At 47.9% G+C, this 18052-nt stretch overlaps 1 protein-coding gene and 1 long non-coding RNA gene across 2 annotated transcripts; both read left to right on the top strand.

The window, feature by feature from the left end:
* Window positions 1–3108: 3108 nt before the first annotated feature.
* LOC122460790 lies at window positions 3109–7128 on the top strand. Its single transcript, XR_006282295.1, has 3 exons — window positions 3109–3149; window positions 6357–6397; window positions 6826–7128. It is a non-coding gene; the product is annotated as an uncharacterized LOC122460790 (long non-coding RNA).
* A 5534-nt stretch (window positions 7129–12662) lies between these two features.
* On the top strand, window positions 12663–16397 carry GP1BA (glycoprotein Ib platelet subunit alpha). The gene is given in 3 exon segments (XM_038404087.2): window positions 12663–12797; window positions 13621–14935; window positions 14938–16397. Coding segments are annotated over 2 exon segments (1845 nt in total). The 5' UTR covers window positions 12663–12797; window positions 13621–13623; the 3' UTR covers window positions 15471–16397.
* The last annotated feature ends 1655 nt before the right edge of the window (window positions 16398–18052 follow it).

The raw sequence follows: 18052 nt of genomic DNA, 5'->3' as shown, positions 1-18052 counted from the left end.
CAGTTATCTCTATGTTCCTGACATACTTCTGGGCAAGTCTACACCACAAACTTACATTGGTATATTTGCGTCGATTGGGGGGTGAAAAATCCACACTCCTGAGCAACAAAGTTATACCGATCTAAACCCCAAGGCAGAAAGCGCATAGCTACGGTCTCTCACGGACATGGATTAACTGCACTGTCAGCATGGTAGCATCTCCACTGAAACATTACACCATCACAGCTGCACAAATGCAGCTGCACTTCTACAGTGTTTTAAATAATGACAGGTTTCAGAGTAGCAGCCGTGTTAGTCTGTATTCGCAAAAAGAAAAGGAGTACTTGTGGCACCTTAGAGACTAACAAGGTGCCACAAGTACTCCTTTTCTTTTTGCGAATACAGACTAACACGGCTGCTACTCTGAAACCTGTCATTATGCAAGGCACTGAATTTAGCCGTATAGAGTGAAAATTTGTTAGTCTCTAAGGTGCCACAAGTACTCCTTTCTTTTGAGTGTTTTAAATGTTTCAGAGTAGCAGCCGTGTTAGTCTGTATTCGCAAAAAGAAAAGGAGTACTTGTGGCACCTTAGAGACTAACAAATTTATTAGAGCATAAGCTTTCGTGAGCTACAGCTCACTTCATCGGATGCATTCCGATGAAGTGAGCTGTAGCTCACGAAAGCTTATGCTCTAATAAATTTGTTAGTCTCTAAGGTGCCACAAGTGTTTTAAATGTAGATCTGCCCTCAGTCTACTGAAATGAGGGAGGTTACAGTGTAACTAATAAATATGGAAATATTAAGAATCAGGGGTTTTCAGTATCAGCAGCCATTCAAAAATCATGGGGTTGGCTTAAAAATCACTAGAGTTTTAAAAAATAATAAATTGGGGGGAGGGGGATCTTTACTTTTGCTTTCTGAGTCTTTAGGGTCACACTCAGGACATGTTCTTAAGCTTTTCTCTGGAGTCAATAGGACCAGGAGCTTTTTAAATGAAAGCTGAGTTCCTCATGTAATCATGTGACTTCAGGAGCTGGGACTTTAGAAGAGAGACCCACCATTATGGTAAAATTGCAAAGTTGGCAATGAATTTATTTTTTCTTAAGGTGCAGCTCTGCTTTGGAGTCTCCATCTCTCTAGATATCTTATTATTCAGACAAGATGCCTTTTTTGAGGATATTTTGCCAAACACAAATTTTTGGGTTCAGATCAGGGGTGATAGGTGAAATTAAATGCCTTGTGATATACAGGATGTCAACTAGATCAGAGGTTCCCAAACTGTGGTCCGAGCGCCATTCAGGTGGTCCGTGGATAGTTCCCTCTAAGCCTAAGAGTACTCCCATTGACTCTTAAGTAGCAAGCAGCACTAGGTTTGGTGGGGGTGCTGCTAGATGTTTTGTAGGATAAAGACCTTATTTGCAAGCTCTCTGAAGCAGGGATCTGTCTGCAAACTCCAAGTCATGTGTTAATGAGCTCCAGGACTTATAAAAACTCAATGAGTGCACTGTGAGTTTCTGAGTTGGTGACACACAACACAATGCGAAACCAGGAGAACTTTGTCTGTTTCTACAGGGCTCTGGTGCATTTGCACAGAGTGGGTCCTACACCCTCATTTAAAATACCCACAACCAACCACTTGATATTTTACTTCCCTTTGTATTTTCAGTGTTGTCACTTGTTTGTTTGTGGTTTGGTTTTGCTGTTTGTGTCGCTTTATTACTTATTTTTACTGTTCTCTGTGTGTGAAGTATTAATCAAATTTAGAGTGGACATCTCAGAGAAATTGCATAAGCCTGAGTGAATGCCTTTTACGGTCCTTTCCAGTATCAGAAAATATTGTCGTAATATTTGCAATGAGAGCATGCCTATTTATAGTTGACTCATAGATTTGTTTAGAATCGTAAAGCTGAGCTATGTGTGCAGATAATATGCATGCAAGAGGGATAGTTAATTATTATTAAGGTTTTTTTTATATAGCGCTTTTATCCAAAGTGCTCTACAATAATTAGCTAACGGTACAAACAACATTTGGAAAGATCATTAAGTGGTCCGCTGAGACCCTCTGCAATTTTCCAGTGGTCTGAGGAAAAAAAAGTTTGAGAACCATTGAACTAGATTATCTAATTGTTCCTTCTGGCCTTGGAATCTTTGAATCTCTGAAAGTGACTGTGTAGCAATGGTCCCATCTTACTGACCATATGCATCCTGGTAAGAAATGCTGTCCTAGTGACATTTTTCCCCACATTTCCTTTTTCATTCTTGTGATCCACACCAGCTCAGAGACAATCCAATCTTTCTAATTCCTGATCAACAGGTTTGTGTTCTGGGAGAACGATAAGAACCAGAAGAGAATAGGGCCAGATTCCCTGCACCTTCCTGAAATTTACAGTGGTGCAAACTGGGTGAGAAACCACTGACTAGTAACTGATGCAAGAGTCCACGGTCTCAAGAAATCAGCACAGGTTTGGGAACTAGGATTCTTGGGTTCTATTCCTATCTCTGCTATTGAATTCTATGTGTTTTATTATATCCATGGAGAGAGGCTCCCAGAAGCCTCTCACTCCCAAACCAGGTCTTTGGCTACAACCCTCTGCTCACCAACCAACTAATTGGCCTCAACCCCTTTAGGAATGGTGATGAGCGGTTAATACTGTCATGAGGCAGCCTTCTTAAACTAAAGTATTATTAAACCCTAACAATAGGAGCACAGAACAGCACATGAGAACAAGCCAATAGTCCACATGCATGTCTCACTTCCCTAAGCCTCACCAGACTCCCGGAAGTTCACTAGTTTCCACCAAATGCATCCGATGAAGTGAGCTGTAGCTCACGAAAGCTTATGCTCTAATAAATTTGTTAGTCTCTAAGGTGCCACAAGTACTCCTTTTCTTTTTGCAAATCATATTCCTGAAATCTTTAATGCTTAACTTTGGTATACTTACAAGGTGGACCTCAAGATAGGCCCAAGTAATTCTCTTAAGCAAAAGACCACCCACAACACAAAAGACATACATTCCTTGTGTAAGGAGACTGTTGCCCCCTTACTAACATTCAGTGGGGGTGTTTTGGTTGGCTACCTCCCAGTACTAAAAGGGGAAGGGTCAGTGGGAAACCAGGACCCTGAGACTGACAGGCCCCAGGAACAATGGGGAGAGGCCAATGCTCCAGGTCAGACTGAATGACAGGGCGAGCAGGCTAATCAGGAGGCCAGGGAGGTCCTGTCCTCCGTGTGAGCTGGATTTGCCTGGGTCAGACAGAGTGGTGCCCAAGCTGAGCTGGGGAGCAGAGCTGGGCCGGATCCAGAGGGACCGGAAAAGCAGCCCAGAGAGAGCAGACCCTGTCCTGGGAGCAGAGCTGCAGCAACCAACCAGAGCAGAGGAGCCAAAAAGCAGGAAGCAGGTCAGTGCTGGGAGCAGAGTCACAGAAGCAGCCTGCAGAGCAGACCTGTCCTGGGAGCAGAGCTGCAGCAACCCGAGGCAGAGGAGCCAAAGAAGCAGCCCAGGGAGCTGGAGGCAGAGCAGCAGCACAGAGACAGAGTGGTGGAACTGGGTGCGGTGAGCATGGGGGGAGCGGGGGACCCTGGGCAATGGGCCCAGCACAGGGAAATGCCTCAGCCAAGGGGCTCTGCAGGTCAGGTTTGGATCATAACCCTGACCGGGCGGGGGTGACACTGGGAAGAAGGGTCCTACCACTTAGAGCCTGAGAGCATGTGGCCACCACCAGAGCAAGTGTCCAACCCACAGCAACCCTACAGCACAGCCAGGGCCTGAGAAGGAGCCTGGGACTTGCAAGGAACAGACTGTGAACTGCCCTGACGTTCCAGAGATGCTGTTTGTGATGTTCCCTGCCACCGAGTGGGGTTATGTGTTTCCTTTAACCTTTCCCATTGTTCCTTATTCTTTTTAAAATTAATTTTTGATTAAATAACTTGCATTTGCTTTAAATTGTATGTAGTGGTCAGTGGTTCAGAGAAGTGCCCAGTGCAGAGAGAGCACCCCGGAGTGGGGACACCTTAGCCCCTGTCCTAGGTGACCACAGCAGGGTTGGGGGTCGAGCCGCCCAGGAATCCTGGGCCCAGCCTTGTTGGGGTTACGAGGACTCTGCCAGACAGGAGAGTGGAAGGGGAGTCTTCAAGGGCAGGAAAGCTACTGGGTAAAGGAAGTGGGAGCAAGGACTTGGATCCTTTTGCTAGCCCACTTCACCGGGGTAGTGCAGAAGCCAGGAAAGTTACCCACAATAGCAGGACTATTCCCCCACTTATACTTGCTCCCACTAAAAAAAGAAAAAGGAGTACTTGTGGCACCTTAACGACTAACAAATTTATTTGAGCATAAGCTTTCGTGAGCTACAGCTCACTTCATCGGGTGCATTCATTTGGAATGCAGCCGATGAAGTGAGCTGTAGCTCACGAAAGCTTATGCTCAAATAAATTTGTTAGTCGTTAAGGTGCCACAAGTACTTTTTTTTTTGCGAATACAGACTAACACGGCTGCTACTCTGAAACTTGCTCCCACTGGAACACTGACTTATTATGCTGGCTTCTGGTTACCAGCCCTTCTCCAAAGGGACGTAAACTCAGTGTTTACTGAGGGAGAAGAACAGCCCTCTATCTAAGAAAAGTCTTAGTTTCCTGCTTCTTCTAACCTTACTGCAGTTACTTCTCATCACTCTTCCCCTGTCTCTCACCAGTAGAGGGTTTTTAAAGGTCACCAGCAGTCTTTAATTGGACTCAAGTGTCTCTAATTAACCTGAGGTAATCCTTTTTTCAGTTCATACGGAAACTGGCCTTCACCATTCTAGTACTGATATATTTGCTTTCCAACACACTCTCATAGCTGCCAGGTCTGATTTTGTCACATATTTCCCCCATCCGACCCAACTCAGTATTATGAGGTTGGGTATGAGGATGGAGAAACAGCATACCCTTTACAGGCCTTCAGCATTGACATGCCTGATTCCTGCTCTGTGCAGCACCTTGAAGTGGAAAGGCTGTAGTGACTGGAACCATCTTGCTACTCTTGCTTTTTTTCCTTTGTTCTGGTGAATCCACTTAAGGGAAGCATGGGCCATAATAAGGGTAAACCTCTGTCCAAGTAGGTAATACCAGAGTGTTTCTGTGGCCTATTTTACCATGAGGCACTCTTTCTCCACTACAACATACTTTTGTTCTCTGGGAAGGCATATCTACTGAGTGAGACAAAGTTCCTCCTCTGCCTTGGTGGATCCTGCACTTTCTGACAGATTTGCTCACCTCAGAGGTTCACAGCAGCCCTCAGTTTGGCCACTTTTATTAGTGGCACAAACCTGCCATTCACTCAGCTAACCTCATCACTGGCCAGCATGGGGGAAATGGAGAACAATCCACGCAGTCTCTGTTGTCTCACCTAGTGGGTTGGGGACAGGCCAGATCCCTTTCCAAATTAGACCTTCTCCTCTGGTATGTCTCACAGACCCGGTCAACTCCTCCTGTGTCAGATTGGGAGTTTGGAGGGATAGGGGAACCCAGGCTCACCCTCTACTCCAGGTTCCAGCTCAGGGCCCTGTGGATAGCAGCTGTCTACAACGTCTCCTGTAATAGCTGCATGACAGCTACAACTCCCTGGGCACTTCCCCATGGCCTCCCCCACAGCACCTTCTTTATCCTCAACACAAGACCTTCTTCCTGATGACTCTTGTACTCCTCAATCCTCCAGCATCACAGCCTCTCACTCCCAGCTCCCTATGTGCATCTCACTAACTGAAGGGAGGTCTTCTTTAACCAGGTGCTCTGACTAGCCTGCCTGCCTTAATTGGTTCTAGCAGGTTCCTGATTGTTCTGGAATAGTCCCTGTTATTTTACCCAGGGAAAAGAGACCTGCTTGATCTGGGGCTAATGTATCTACCTTCCACCACTCTCCTGTAGCCAGCTGGCCTGACCCTGTCACATGAGGTACGAGATGAGAAAATATGGCTCCCAACCTGACTTCAGAGGCATCCATTTATAGTCTGAACTCATTATCAACTTCTGAGGTTACTAGCACTGGATTATCCCAGAGAGCTGTCCTCAAATCCACAAAAGCATATTCTGCTGCACTGCTCTAATTTAGTATGTCTGGGCCTCTGGACTTTATCAGATCTGTCAAAAGTATGCCCTGGTGGCAAAGTGGAGAATGAATCACCTATAATACCCCACTATTCCCAGAAATGCTCAGACTTGTTTTTCCTGATCAGTCTGGCCAACTTTGTATCACCGCTAACTTGTTCAGATGGGGTTTCACTACACCATTCCCCATGATATACCTGAGTTAATTTGCATCCATTGCACATTTGGACAGATTAGCAGTGAGACCCACTTTACTCAGTGTATCCAATATTGTCTGCTTCCACCTTTTCTAGGGGTATCCCTCGTCTTGGCTGTATATGATTGCATCATCCAAGTAAGTGGCTGCATACTTGGCATGTAGGCATAATAACTTATCAGTGAGTCACTGGAAGGTTGCTGGAGCCCCATGAAATCCAAAAGGGAGGATTGTATACTGGTATAGGTCCTCTGGCCTAGAGAAGGTGGTCTTCTCTTTGGCTGCCTCTGCCAGAAGGATTTGCCAATAACCTTTGGTCAGGTGGAGGGTAGATAAGAATCTTCCTTTTTCCAGCTAGTCAATTAACTTGTCTATTAGAGGTATGGGGTAGGGATCAAACTAGGACATCTCATTTCATTTTCATAAGTCATTGCAGAACCTCATGGTACCATCTGGCTTAGGTTCCAGAACGGTTGGGATGGACCACCAACTGTGAGACTGTTCCGTGACTCCCACCTCCAGCATCCTCTTAACTTCTGGACTAATCTTTTTTCTTTTAGCCTCAGGGATCTGGTATGGTTCAACCTTCACCTTTACTCCTGGATCCATGATGATGAGGTGATGAGCTTCTGTGGTTTTCCCTGGCTTCCCTGTGAACACTTTGTGGTTTCACTCTATAATGTTGACAACTTCTGTACGTTGCCCAGCAATCAATTTGGGAGATATTTTTATCTGTCCCCTAGGTTTATCTTCCTGTAATGGTGTCTCTAGGGTGACCATATAAGCTCCTCTATCTTGCCAGGGCTTTAATAGGTTTGCTTTGCTCCTGCTTTCAGTGATCAGGTTGTCAAATCTTAGGGCTTGTCTACACTGGCATTTATTATGCTGTATCTTGCTCGCTCAGGGGTGTGAAAAATCACACACACCCCCGAGCACAGCAAGTTTCAGTATTGTAAAAGTGCCTATGTAGACAGACTCCGAGAGCACTCCAAGCTATGCCCCTTGTGGAGGTGGTTTACATAGAGCACTGGCGTGCATCCACTCTGTCACATTAAAGTGCTGCCACAGCAGTGCTTTAATGTTTTAAGTGTAGACTTAGCCTTATAGCCAGCCTTCCCAATGGCTTCATTTGGTCTCTGACATCTGGCCAAGAGCTTGTTTCCTGCCATGGGCAGGATGTCTTTAATTTAGCTAGCACAGCTAAAAATAGCACTGAAGATGTGGTGGAATGGGCTTCAGTGCAGGTGTACCTAGGGAACGTACTCAGACCATACCAGGGTCTGTGCTACCATGTCTTTACCGCTTTCGAGACATGCTAGCTCAATTAAAGGTGTGCATAGCTGTGCTAGCTTTAGCTGCGATCACTCCTCTGGGTGCAGTGTAGATGTCCCTAGACATTTTTCCTGGTACAGCAATGTTAATTGAGGGTGATTTTTGCTAGCAAATTCCCTAGTGCTTATGCAGTTATTCTGGCATAAAAGTGCTTTTGCTGGAATGCATCCAATGAAGTGAGCTGTAGCTCAAGAAAGCTTACGCTCAAATAAATTTGTTAGTCTCTAAGGTGCCACAAGTCCTCCTGTTCTTTTTGCGGATACTGACTAACACGCTGTTACTCTGAAACTTTGCTGGTATAGTTTATTTCACTTGGGGAACTGGAATAAACTATACCAGCAAAAGTATTCTGTTGCTATTGTAAGTTGCATCTGTACTAAGAGGGATTGGCTACTGTAATGAGACTGGCAAACTTTTTAAATCCAAACCTGGTCCAATTCCAATAGGATTGTTGTCAGTCACAGCTCTTTGAAGAATTTGGCTGCGTTACAGAGGTGTCTCATGCGCTGCATGGGACAAGGTGTCATTAAACACTCTATTTACTGTTGTAACTGAAAACCCTGGGTGTGGTCTGCAATTTCCTGTCAAGTTATTGCTGGTGACTCCTATAGAAATCGCCTCCAATAAAAAAAACCTGTGAGCTCTTATCAAACACAAACAGGAAAAGGAAAAAAAAGAAAAAGCAGCTAAAGAGTTTGAAATGTAAAGCTTTCATTGTAACAATATCACTTATTCCCTTTCTCTTAGAGAAGAGTTTGATAATATTAACTGTCCTTTTGGGGAGAAAAGTGTCAGCTGCAATGATCTGGAGTGATGGTTGTTGTTGCTGCTGGAGCTGGATCCTGTTCCCTTTCATAAAAAACAAACTTGTACTGAGAGAAAGGTCAAAAGGTAGAAAATGCAGTTTCTGTTTCTGGCGCTGACTCGTACTTGTAGCCTCACTGCTGGAAAAACAAGCCCAGCACTGTGCTCTGATCAACCACTCTGAGACCTGACAAACTTTTACCAGACTTGGGCAATTTGAGGCATTGCTTTTAGCTTCTTCTCTGGTCACAGGCTCACAGCTTTGTTGCAAGGAGTGGAGTTTTTTTGCTGACTAATCCAAACTCTTACTAGATAGAAGGCAAAAGGAGAGAGGCAGGGAAGAGAAGTGAAAGGGACGCAAAATGACACATGAAGGTGGTGGGGAGTAGGAACTCAAGTCTCTCACATCCCAGCTGTTGGTCAGGAGTTACCATGAACTGGTGGCCATGCGGATGTCATTGGTTCCTTCTCTCTGGTCGGGACACCTTCCATGCTCAGGACAATGGAGGCCCAATGGTGTCATGGTGGATCCCAGGGTCCCAAGGTGAAGCAGGGGTGGAGGTAGAAGAGCAGCCATGATGCTGAAGCTTGCTTCTTCCAGTCCATACATCCTGCTGCTCCATTTAGGATCTCCCAGATTAACAACATCCAGAAAGAGGGTGGCAGCCTCATCCCATAACCAATCAAATTGCATTTGGGGCTGATTATAACTGAACATTTCCTCCCATTTCTAGAACCTTCCATCTCACCATCCTGCCAACCCGAGCTGCCTTTTTCATAGGTTCCAAGGCCAGGTCATCTAGTCTGACCTGCTGTGTAACACAGGCCAGAGAACTTCCCCCAAATAATTCCTACAGCAGATCTTTTAGAAAAACATCCAGTCTTGATTTGAACATTGCCAGTGATAGAGAATCCACCACTACCCACAGTATTGTTCCAAAGGCTAATTACCCTCGCTTGTTAAAAAAGGAAAACCTCTTCTCTTGGCTCCTTTCCCTGGAACAATCTGAGTTCATACCAGTCCTCCTCCAACTTCTGCTGGCTTTTATAAACAATATGATAGCCTAGTTGATTTTCTGTTATTCTTTTAATGTGGGTTTAATGTGTATGGTGGCTAATTAGAGTGACCTGCTTGTGAACAGATACCTGAGTTTTCGGGAGTACAGCTCTGTTAGCTCTCTCTGAAGACCATGAGCATGAACCCTCCTTATGGAGCTCAGGGAAGGGGTTGCTCCCAGGGCAGCTGCATGTTTTAACCCATGACTCACTTTTCTGATCAAACAACAGAACCAGGCTCAGCTTGGTGGGTCAGAAGCTCACTTCACTTTGGAACTGTACTACCAACTCTCTAGTGTTCAAAAATCCTGAGATATGATTTTTAAGCCAGAGATGTTTTAAAATAATAATGAATTTGGGGTTCCCATTTGGGATGTTTGGTGTATGATGAGTTAACATTTTGCAGAGTGAAAAGGAGTACTTGTGGCACCTTAGCGACTAACAAATTTATTTGAGCATAAGCTTTCGTGAGCTACAGCTCACTTCATCGGATGCATCCAAATGCATCCGATGAAGTGAGCTGTAGCTCACGAAAGCTTATGCTCAAATAAATTTGTTAGTCGCTAAGGTGCCACAAGTACTCCTTTTCTTTTTGCGAATACAGACTAACACGGCTGCTACTCTGAAACCTGTCATTTTGCAGAATGTAACCCTACAGGTGATATGGATGCCAAGCTGGAAGAACACAAATTTAAATTGGCCTAGCCTGGAGCTGAGAATATTCCCCAACATGCAAACGTATGGGAACCATTGTGGGAGCAGGTGCAGTCAGCGCTTTTCAGTGTCTCCTTTCATTCTATTACATAGATCGTATGCCCCAAGGGATGGTGGGTGGACTGAATTCATCCCACAGTAGTGCATACATAAAAGGATTGAAACAACAATTTGGTGGGTGAGGGGGTGCACCTGGAATCGTCGTTGGAAAAGGGGATGGTGGGCAGCAGAGAACACTGTGCTGGGTACATGGAATCTGGTATGCCCATACGAGAGAAGGTGCAGGGCACAGTACTATACAAGGAGCAGTGGGACAGATGGAGCATCAACACATTCCACCTTGATGCCTGGCCCTATCAGGAAATGTGTCACCATATGTCCTATGCTTTTCCAGGGATACCTGGGAAGGAGGATCCCAAAAGAAAAGAAAGGGGTGGAGTGTTAGAATATAGATATGCAGGCCTGCCTGTAAAGGCCTATACTTTAAGAACTTAGGTGTATTTTTATCACTGAGCTAGTTACAGAGGTATAAAACGAAGCAAAATCACAGTCCGCCTGTGTATGGATCTTCTCTCACTAGGATAGTCTGAGGCCTGGTTCTTAGGCTAAGGGCTTTGGCTAAGCAGCAGGGGCAGCCATAAGCTGGAAAGCGAATGGTCACATCCTCACATTCCAAACTAGTTAAATTGAAATAAGGTGATATTGGGCTGTTAGGAATACAATCCTGTCTTGGTAGTGCCTATCACCACCAGATAAAGATGAGTTTCAGAGTAGCAGTGTTTCTGTATTCGCAAAAAGAAAAGGAGTACTTGTGGCACCTTAGAGACTAACAAATTTATTAGAGCATAAGCTTTCGTGAGCTACAGCTCACTTCGTCGGATGCATTTGGTGGATGAAGTGAGCTGTAGCTCACGAAAGCTTATGCTCTAATAAATTTGTTAGTCTCTAAGGTGCCACAAGTACTCCTTTTCTTTTTGCAGATAAAGATGGTTAAAGAAAACTTAGTTTGATAGCATCCTGAGTCCTGCTCCCTGCTCCTGTGTATGTGTGCCAGGGTCTGGGGCCCGTCGCCCATTTGTGAGAGCCTGACCACCACCCCCAACCGTGCATTCCCCCACGTAGCCGGTTCTGGAAGGGCCTGAGCCCCTCTCCCTAACCCTTTATGTGAGTTGGAATCACGAGGTCTCTGCTGATCCCTGACGCACCCCCCAACTCTCCAACACCTGCTCCCAAAACATCAAAGCATTGACAGGCCAGAAAGCACATCTAGGGGTGAGGAGACAGCTAATCCCGGTGTGATCACACACAGGACCCCAGGACTGTAGCCACTGGACTCTGTGTGCTTCTAACCACCCTGTGTGACAGGGGACATTGCTAGAGGAACCAAGAGTGGCAAGGATGACAAAGGACAATCCCTTCCTGCCCCCATTTATCTCCTTGCCCAGACCCCAGTCACTCCTTCCGCAGTTAATAATAACCCCCACAATCTCCTGACGCAATTAACCCATGCCATGCTGAGAGGCTGTAGAGCTGGGAACCCTCACCCAGCGCTGAGACAGAGTTGCTTCTCCAGTGGGTGGTGGGGGCTGTTTATACTGGGATCACCGTCTGCTACTAACACAGATCTGGTGTGGAATGAGGGCTATTTTATAAGGGAATCCATCCCACACCACTGAGAAGCAGCTGCCTCTGGTGTGGGTGGCTGGGGCTATTTACATAGGGATCCCTCACCTCACACCAAGAGACAGACAAAGAGATGGCTAAGGGGTGACTTGGTTACCTCTATAAGTACCTGTATGGGCAACAAATCTTTGATCATGTGTTGTTCAATCTAGCAGAGAAAGGTATAATAGAATCCAATGGCTAGAAGTAGAAACTAGACAAATTCAGACTGGAAATAAGGCCTCAATTTTGCATGGTGAGAGTAATTAACCACTGGAGCCATTTACCAAGAGTCGTGGTGGATTGTCCATCACTGACAATTTATAAATCAAGATTGGATGTTTTTCTAAAAGCTCTTCTCTAGGAATTATTTTGGGGCAGTTCTCTGGCCTGTGCTATACAGGAAGTCAGACTAAATTATCACAATGGTCCCTTCTGGCCTTGGAATTTATGAACCTAGATGCAACCACCTCTGGGGAAGAGCACAAAGGCTGTTTATAAAAGGAACTCTTGCCCAGTGCTGTAATGCAGATGCCTCTGGAGTGGGACAGCTGGTTGTACAACCATCATTTGCCGGGCAAGATGCATCCCCTTCCAGAGCATACCTGCTATTTGTATGGGGATCCCTTGCCCGGTTCTGAGATGCAGTTTCTGGAGTGTGGCAATAGTTTATGGAGTGGATCAGAAAGCAGTGTGTAAACTGGCTGGACTCTGATGTGACCTCTATGGGGGCTTTTAATGCCTAGAAGGTAGGAATGAGGGAAGGAGGGTCAGTGTCTCTGTTTGATGTCACAGGAAACCACATACCCAACCCCCAGCAGCTGCAGAAGCTGATATGAGGGGTTGGACTCAGGATCCCTGATACAGTCAGTCAGCCCAGTGGGAAAAGCTGCCTCCAGAGCAACCTCTCAATCCACAGCTGGGAGTGTGGGAGACACAGGTGGGAGAGCAACCCCAGCAGAGACCCCCGGTGAGTTCATGGGGACGGGTAATCATCAGTGAGATGCAGTCGCCTCTGGGGTGGAGCAGCTGTTTGTACGGGGAACTCTGGATGGGGGGAAGCTGTTTAATCCAGGGATGTACCACCGATGGCACGGGGTCCAAGGGCTGTTTATAAAGTGATCCCTCACCCGGTGCTGAAGGCAATAAATGCAAGATGTTTTAATCATGCTCCCCTCATGCAGATAGCACTGGGAGACCTAGTTGAAGCAAGGGCAGGGGATACAGGCAGGTGGGGACCGGATGTGGTAATTACCAGGGGGGAGGGTGGCGTCTCTTCCTGACTGGACCAGCTGCTGTGGGTATAAGGGGAGCAGAAGATACAGGGTTGGGTGGAAGGGAAACTACAGGGATTGATTCAAACCTTTAGAGTTTAGTCCAGTCTGGGGTATGGGGAACAGTGTGGGGGCGTCAACTCCTTGTAAGTGATGTCAGCTCCCTGACACTGTTACAGCACCAGCAGGGTTAGTGTAGATGGTCCCCAGCGTGATCAGGATGCAGGTGCAATGATCTCCTGCCTGATGGGACAGGGCACTGGGCAGCAAGGGAGCCCTTGTTATTAGAGCTAGTATCTGCTCAGGGGACCCAATGCTGTTGCAGCACCAGCTGGATTAGTGTAGATGGGACCATTGTGGGATATCACCCCGAGAGTTGTCCCCCAGCACTCCAGACTGGGGAGTCACACGTCTCAGTTAACATTCACAGGGTTGCTGTATTGTTGCAGTCTGAGCTGGTTAGTGTAAACATGCCCTGTGATGTCGATGCCCTGAGAATGCTCTTGACCTCCCCTGCAGACCATGCTGTGCCCCACCTCACCTCACCTAGCCGTCCTGGCCCTGCTGTCTGTGGCTGGTGCTGTGGGTCCGGGGGAGCCATGCCAGTCCGAGATGAACCTGATCAAGGACCGACTGCAGGTCAACTGCTCCGGGCAGGGGCTCAGTGTGGTGCCACTTGCCCTGCCCAAGAACACCGGCATCCTGCTGCTCAGCACCAACCGCCTGGCATCCATCTCCACTGCCTCCTTCCAGCACTTCCCTGAGCTGGCTGAGCTGGACCTGTCAGGCAACGGGCTGGGTGCGCTGCACACAGGGCCCTCCTTGCCCTTGCTGCAGGAGCTGGTCCTGTCCCACAATGCCCTGAGGGTGCTGCCCACCCTGCAGGGCCTGCCTGCCCTCACCCGCCTGGCTCTGGCTCACAACAACATTTCAGGGCTGCTGCCAGGGGCGTTCCAGGCTGTGGGGCAGCTGAAGGATCTGAATCTACGGGGGAACCAGCTGCGGACGCTGCCAGAAGAGGTCTTTGAGGGCCTGCCTGGGTTGAAGGACCTGGATCTGTCTGATAATGTCCTGGACGAACTGCCACGGGGGCTGTTGACTGGGCTGGAGCTGGAGACACTGAGTCTGTCAGGGAACCAGCTCCACACTCTGCCCAGCGGCTTCTTCCCTGAGGAGCACATGTTCGCCTTCGTCTTCCTGGCAGGGAACCCTTGGCGCTGTGACTGTGGCCTGGCCTATCTGCGGGGCTGGATCGCGGACAATGACATCAGCGTCTACATCCAGGAGCAGAGGTCAGACCGGCTGCAGATCGAGAATGATCCCCGGAGCCCCGTGTGCGATGCGCCCCTCAGACACCGAGGGAGCCCCGTCCTCGAGTTCAAGCAGGCCTGCGGCAAAGCAGGGGACGCAGACTTGGATATTGATAGAACAATGACAGAGGAGGGAACCCCTGTGCCCCCTACTACTGCCCCCTCCACCACCCTGCCCCCAACCACTCCTGTGCCCCCCACTACTGCCCCCTCCACCACCCTGCCCCCAACCACCCCTGTGCCCCCCACTACTGCTCCCTCCACCACCCTGCCCCCAACCACTCCTGTTCCCCCCACTACTGGCCCCTCCACCACCCTGCCCCCAACCACTCCCGTGCCCATCACTACTGCCCCCTCCACCACCCTGCTCCCAACCAACCCTGTGCCCCCCACTACTGCCCCAGAACCTACATCCCCAGCACCTCCATGGCTCCCCAGCACCCCGATGACTCCCACCACCACCACTCTTATCCCCTCGCCTCTCTTCCATACCAGCCCTCTCCACATCACCCCCTGCCACCAGCCACCCCCCCGACGGGGGCTTCCCACCTCTGCATGTGCCCCTCCCCACCCGCAGCGATGCCAGTGGCTGGGCGTCAGCAGGGCAGGGAGGGCCCACCGTGGGGCCACTGGGTGCTAGCCCATTGCTGCCTGTTACACCTGATGCTCTACCTGGCCTCCTTGCTGCTGCTACTGCCCATGGTGGCTCTCATGGGCTGGATGGGCTGGGTATATCTGAGCTGGTATCGCCCAGCTCTGAGGGGTCCCCCGGGGGCACGGCTGGTGCGGTACCAGCTGCTGAGAAAGGGGGAGCTGGCAGCACCCCCCATGATGCATCTCAGCAGCTTCAAGAGTCCCACCGAGCCCCTGACCTTCCGCACAACCAGAGAGCTGCAGATCCACCGTGACCCCCCTGTGCCCTCCTTCCGACGTGTTACCAGGAGGCTGCTCAGTGTGGGGGGGCTGGGCCCCTGGCGAGCTCCCTCCGCCTACAGCCTAGACAGGGGGGAAGCAGCTATTGGGGCTGTCAGGGTGAAATATGCAACCACCACCCTTTAAGGGGAGCAGGACACCTGGGTTCTATTGCTGGGGTTGGGGAGGAGGGTCCTGTGGGCTAGGGCAGAGGGTGCTGTTTGCCAGGACGCCTGGGTTCTAGTTCCAGTTCTGTTGCTGTGACCACACCCACTGTGCACCAGGAACAAGATTCCTCCCACTGCTGCAGTAGCTGGGAGGCTCCCTTAATATATGTAGAACCCAGGAGTCCTGACTTCCAGATGCCCCTCCTGCCTCAGACCAATGAGACCTTCTAACCCTGTATCTCCCCCACGCACACACCTTTTGCAGAGGCCAGATTTGGAATAACTGTCCAGAAGGACAGTTTCCCCCTAAAACCAGGCACTTCAGGGCTGGCTTGTGCCCTGGCAGAGCCCTGTAGATATTTCCTCCACTCTGTATTGAGTCTCTGGTTGTTCTTATAATACACATAAATGTTGATCCTACTTTGAATCCTGTGGCAGACCGTTCCACTGGCTAATCACAAAATAAAGACCTTCCCTGGATGCATTTCAACTAGGTCACAGTTCAGAAACACTGGGCCGCTAGTTGTCTTTGCTGGAAGTGAATAATGATGATCAGTTTATCAACTAGAGCTGACAACCCCTAGATGGGAAAGGCCCCATATCGTATTCTCTGACCTGTCTGGGCCAGCCAATTCCCTTGCCTTGTGTGTGGTTCAGAGACAGCATCCTCTAGAGGGAAAAAAACTCATACCCCAATCCCCACCACTCTGAGCTAGCTAGATCCCCTACCCTGGGGTCACATCAACCAGTGCCCCTAAAGGAGAAATGCCTCATCTGCCACTCCCCTAAGCCAGCCAATCTCCCACCCTGGGCCTGGATTGGAGCTGGCATCCCCTACAAGGGAAAGACCCCATGTCCTACTCCCCTCAGCATGCCAATCCCCTGCCCTGAGGCTAGATTGAAGGTGGCACCCACTAGAAAAGAAAGGCTGCATGTCCCACTCCCTGCTGCTCTGAGCCAGCCAGTCTCCTGCCCTGGGGACAGATGGGAAGCGAAGACAGTGCCCCCTAAAGGGGAAATGCCCCATCTCCCAGTCCCCAGCACTCTAAGCTGGCCAGTTCCCCCACCTTGCAGCTGGTTTGCAGCAGCATCTTATAGGAAGGAGAAGAGTGGGTAGTTGTATGATTGTTTAATGGCTTTGAGTTCTGGCTTTATTTCCCATATAAGTGTCTGATTTCCCACATCATTTGAATGCACTAAGCTGCGGCTGGAACACTTTATAATTTCTATTTCCTCTGTAACTAACACACACAATATATATAATCCAAACCCCATTTCATATGGGAATGCTCCTTGAGAGTCTTAAAGAGAAATCACAGATGGTTTTGTGGAGATGTCAGGAGTCTAAAATTTTTCTTTGTGTTTCCTGTCTTTCAGTTTCAGAGCTTGTCATAAAAATAAAGGGAAGGGTAAACACCTTTAAATCCTTCCTAGCCAGAGGAAAAACCCTTTCACCTGTAAAGGGTTAAGAAGCTAAAGATAACCTTGCTGGCACCTGACCAAAATGACCAATGAGGAGATAAGATACTTTCAAAGCTGGAGGGGGGTTGGGGGAACAAAGGGTTCTCTCTGTCTGTGTGTGTCTTTTGCCAGGACCAGAGCAGGAATGCAGATCAGAACTCCTGTAAAGGGTTAATAAGTAATCTAGTTAGATATACATTAGATTCTGTTTGTTTAAATGGCTGATAAAATAAGTTGTGCTGAATGGAATGTAGATTCCTGTTTTTGTGTCTTTTAGTAACTTAAGGTTTTGCCTAGAGGGATTCTCTATATTTTGAATCTGATTTCCCTCTAAGGTATTTACCATCCTGATTTTACAGAGGTGATTCTTTTACTTTTTCTTTAATTAAAATTCTTCTTTTATGAACCTGATTGCTTTTTCATTGTTCTTACGATCCAAAGGTTTGGATCTGTATTCACCTATGTAAATTGGTGAGGATTTTTATAAAGCCTTCCACAGGAAAGGGGGTGTAGGACTTGGGGGAATTTTGGGGGAAAGACGTTTCCAATTGGGCTCTTTCCCTGTTATATTTGTTAGATGCTTGGTGGTGGCAGCAATAAGGTCCAGGGACAAAAGGTAAAATAGTTTGTACCTTGGGGAAGTTTTAACCTCAGCTGGTAAAAATAAGCTTTGGGGGTTTTTTCATGCAGGTCCCCATATCTGTGCCCTATTGTTCAGAGTGGGGAAGGAACTTGACAGAGCTAGAGCAAATTACAGTCCAGGTTTTTAAGGAACAGTGCTATAGTGTAGGGTCACATCCCAAATCTGTCCCAATGACACAAGAAGGGATCCGGTTAGTTTAGCAGCCAATGTCTGTAACCATACAACTCCTTGGAAGGAAAAGAAAGCATTTACAGTACTATGAGAAGGGAAGATCAAATCAAAGAATAGGCCACAAAAGTTTATTGGCATGAAATAAAAATGGAGACGGGAAGTATTTTGTAGAATCAGATTTCATTCAAATTTTAGAACATAGTTTTCTCCAGTTCTATGGGAGAATGAGATTTCATGATTGATACTTTTGTACACCACAAGGGACATAAACCCACAGGTGGTTTCTC

The sequence above is a fragment of the Dermochelys coriacea genome, chromosome 6, assembly GCF_009764565.3.
Source record: "Dermochelys coriacea isolate rDerCor1 chromosome 6, rDerCor1.pri.v4, whole genome shotgun sequence".
NCBI classification, from domain to species: domain Eukaryota; kingdom Metazoa; phylum Chordata; order Testudines; family Dermochelyidae; genus Dermochelys; species Dermochelys coriacea.
Note: the sequence above shows the minus strand (reverse complement) of the source record. Positions and strands in the feature narration are given on the sequence as shown.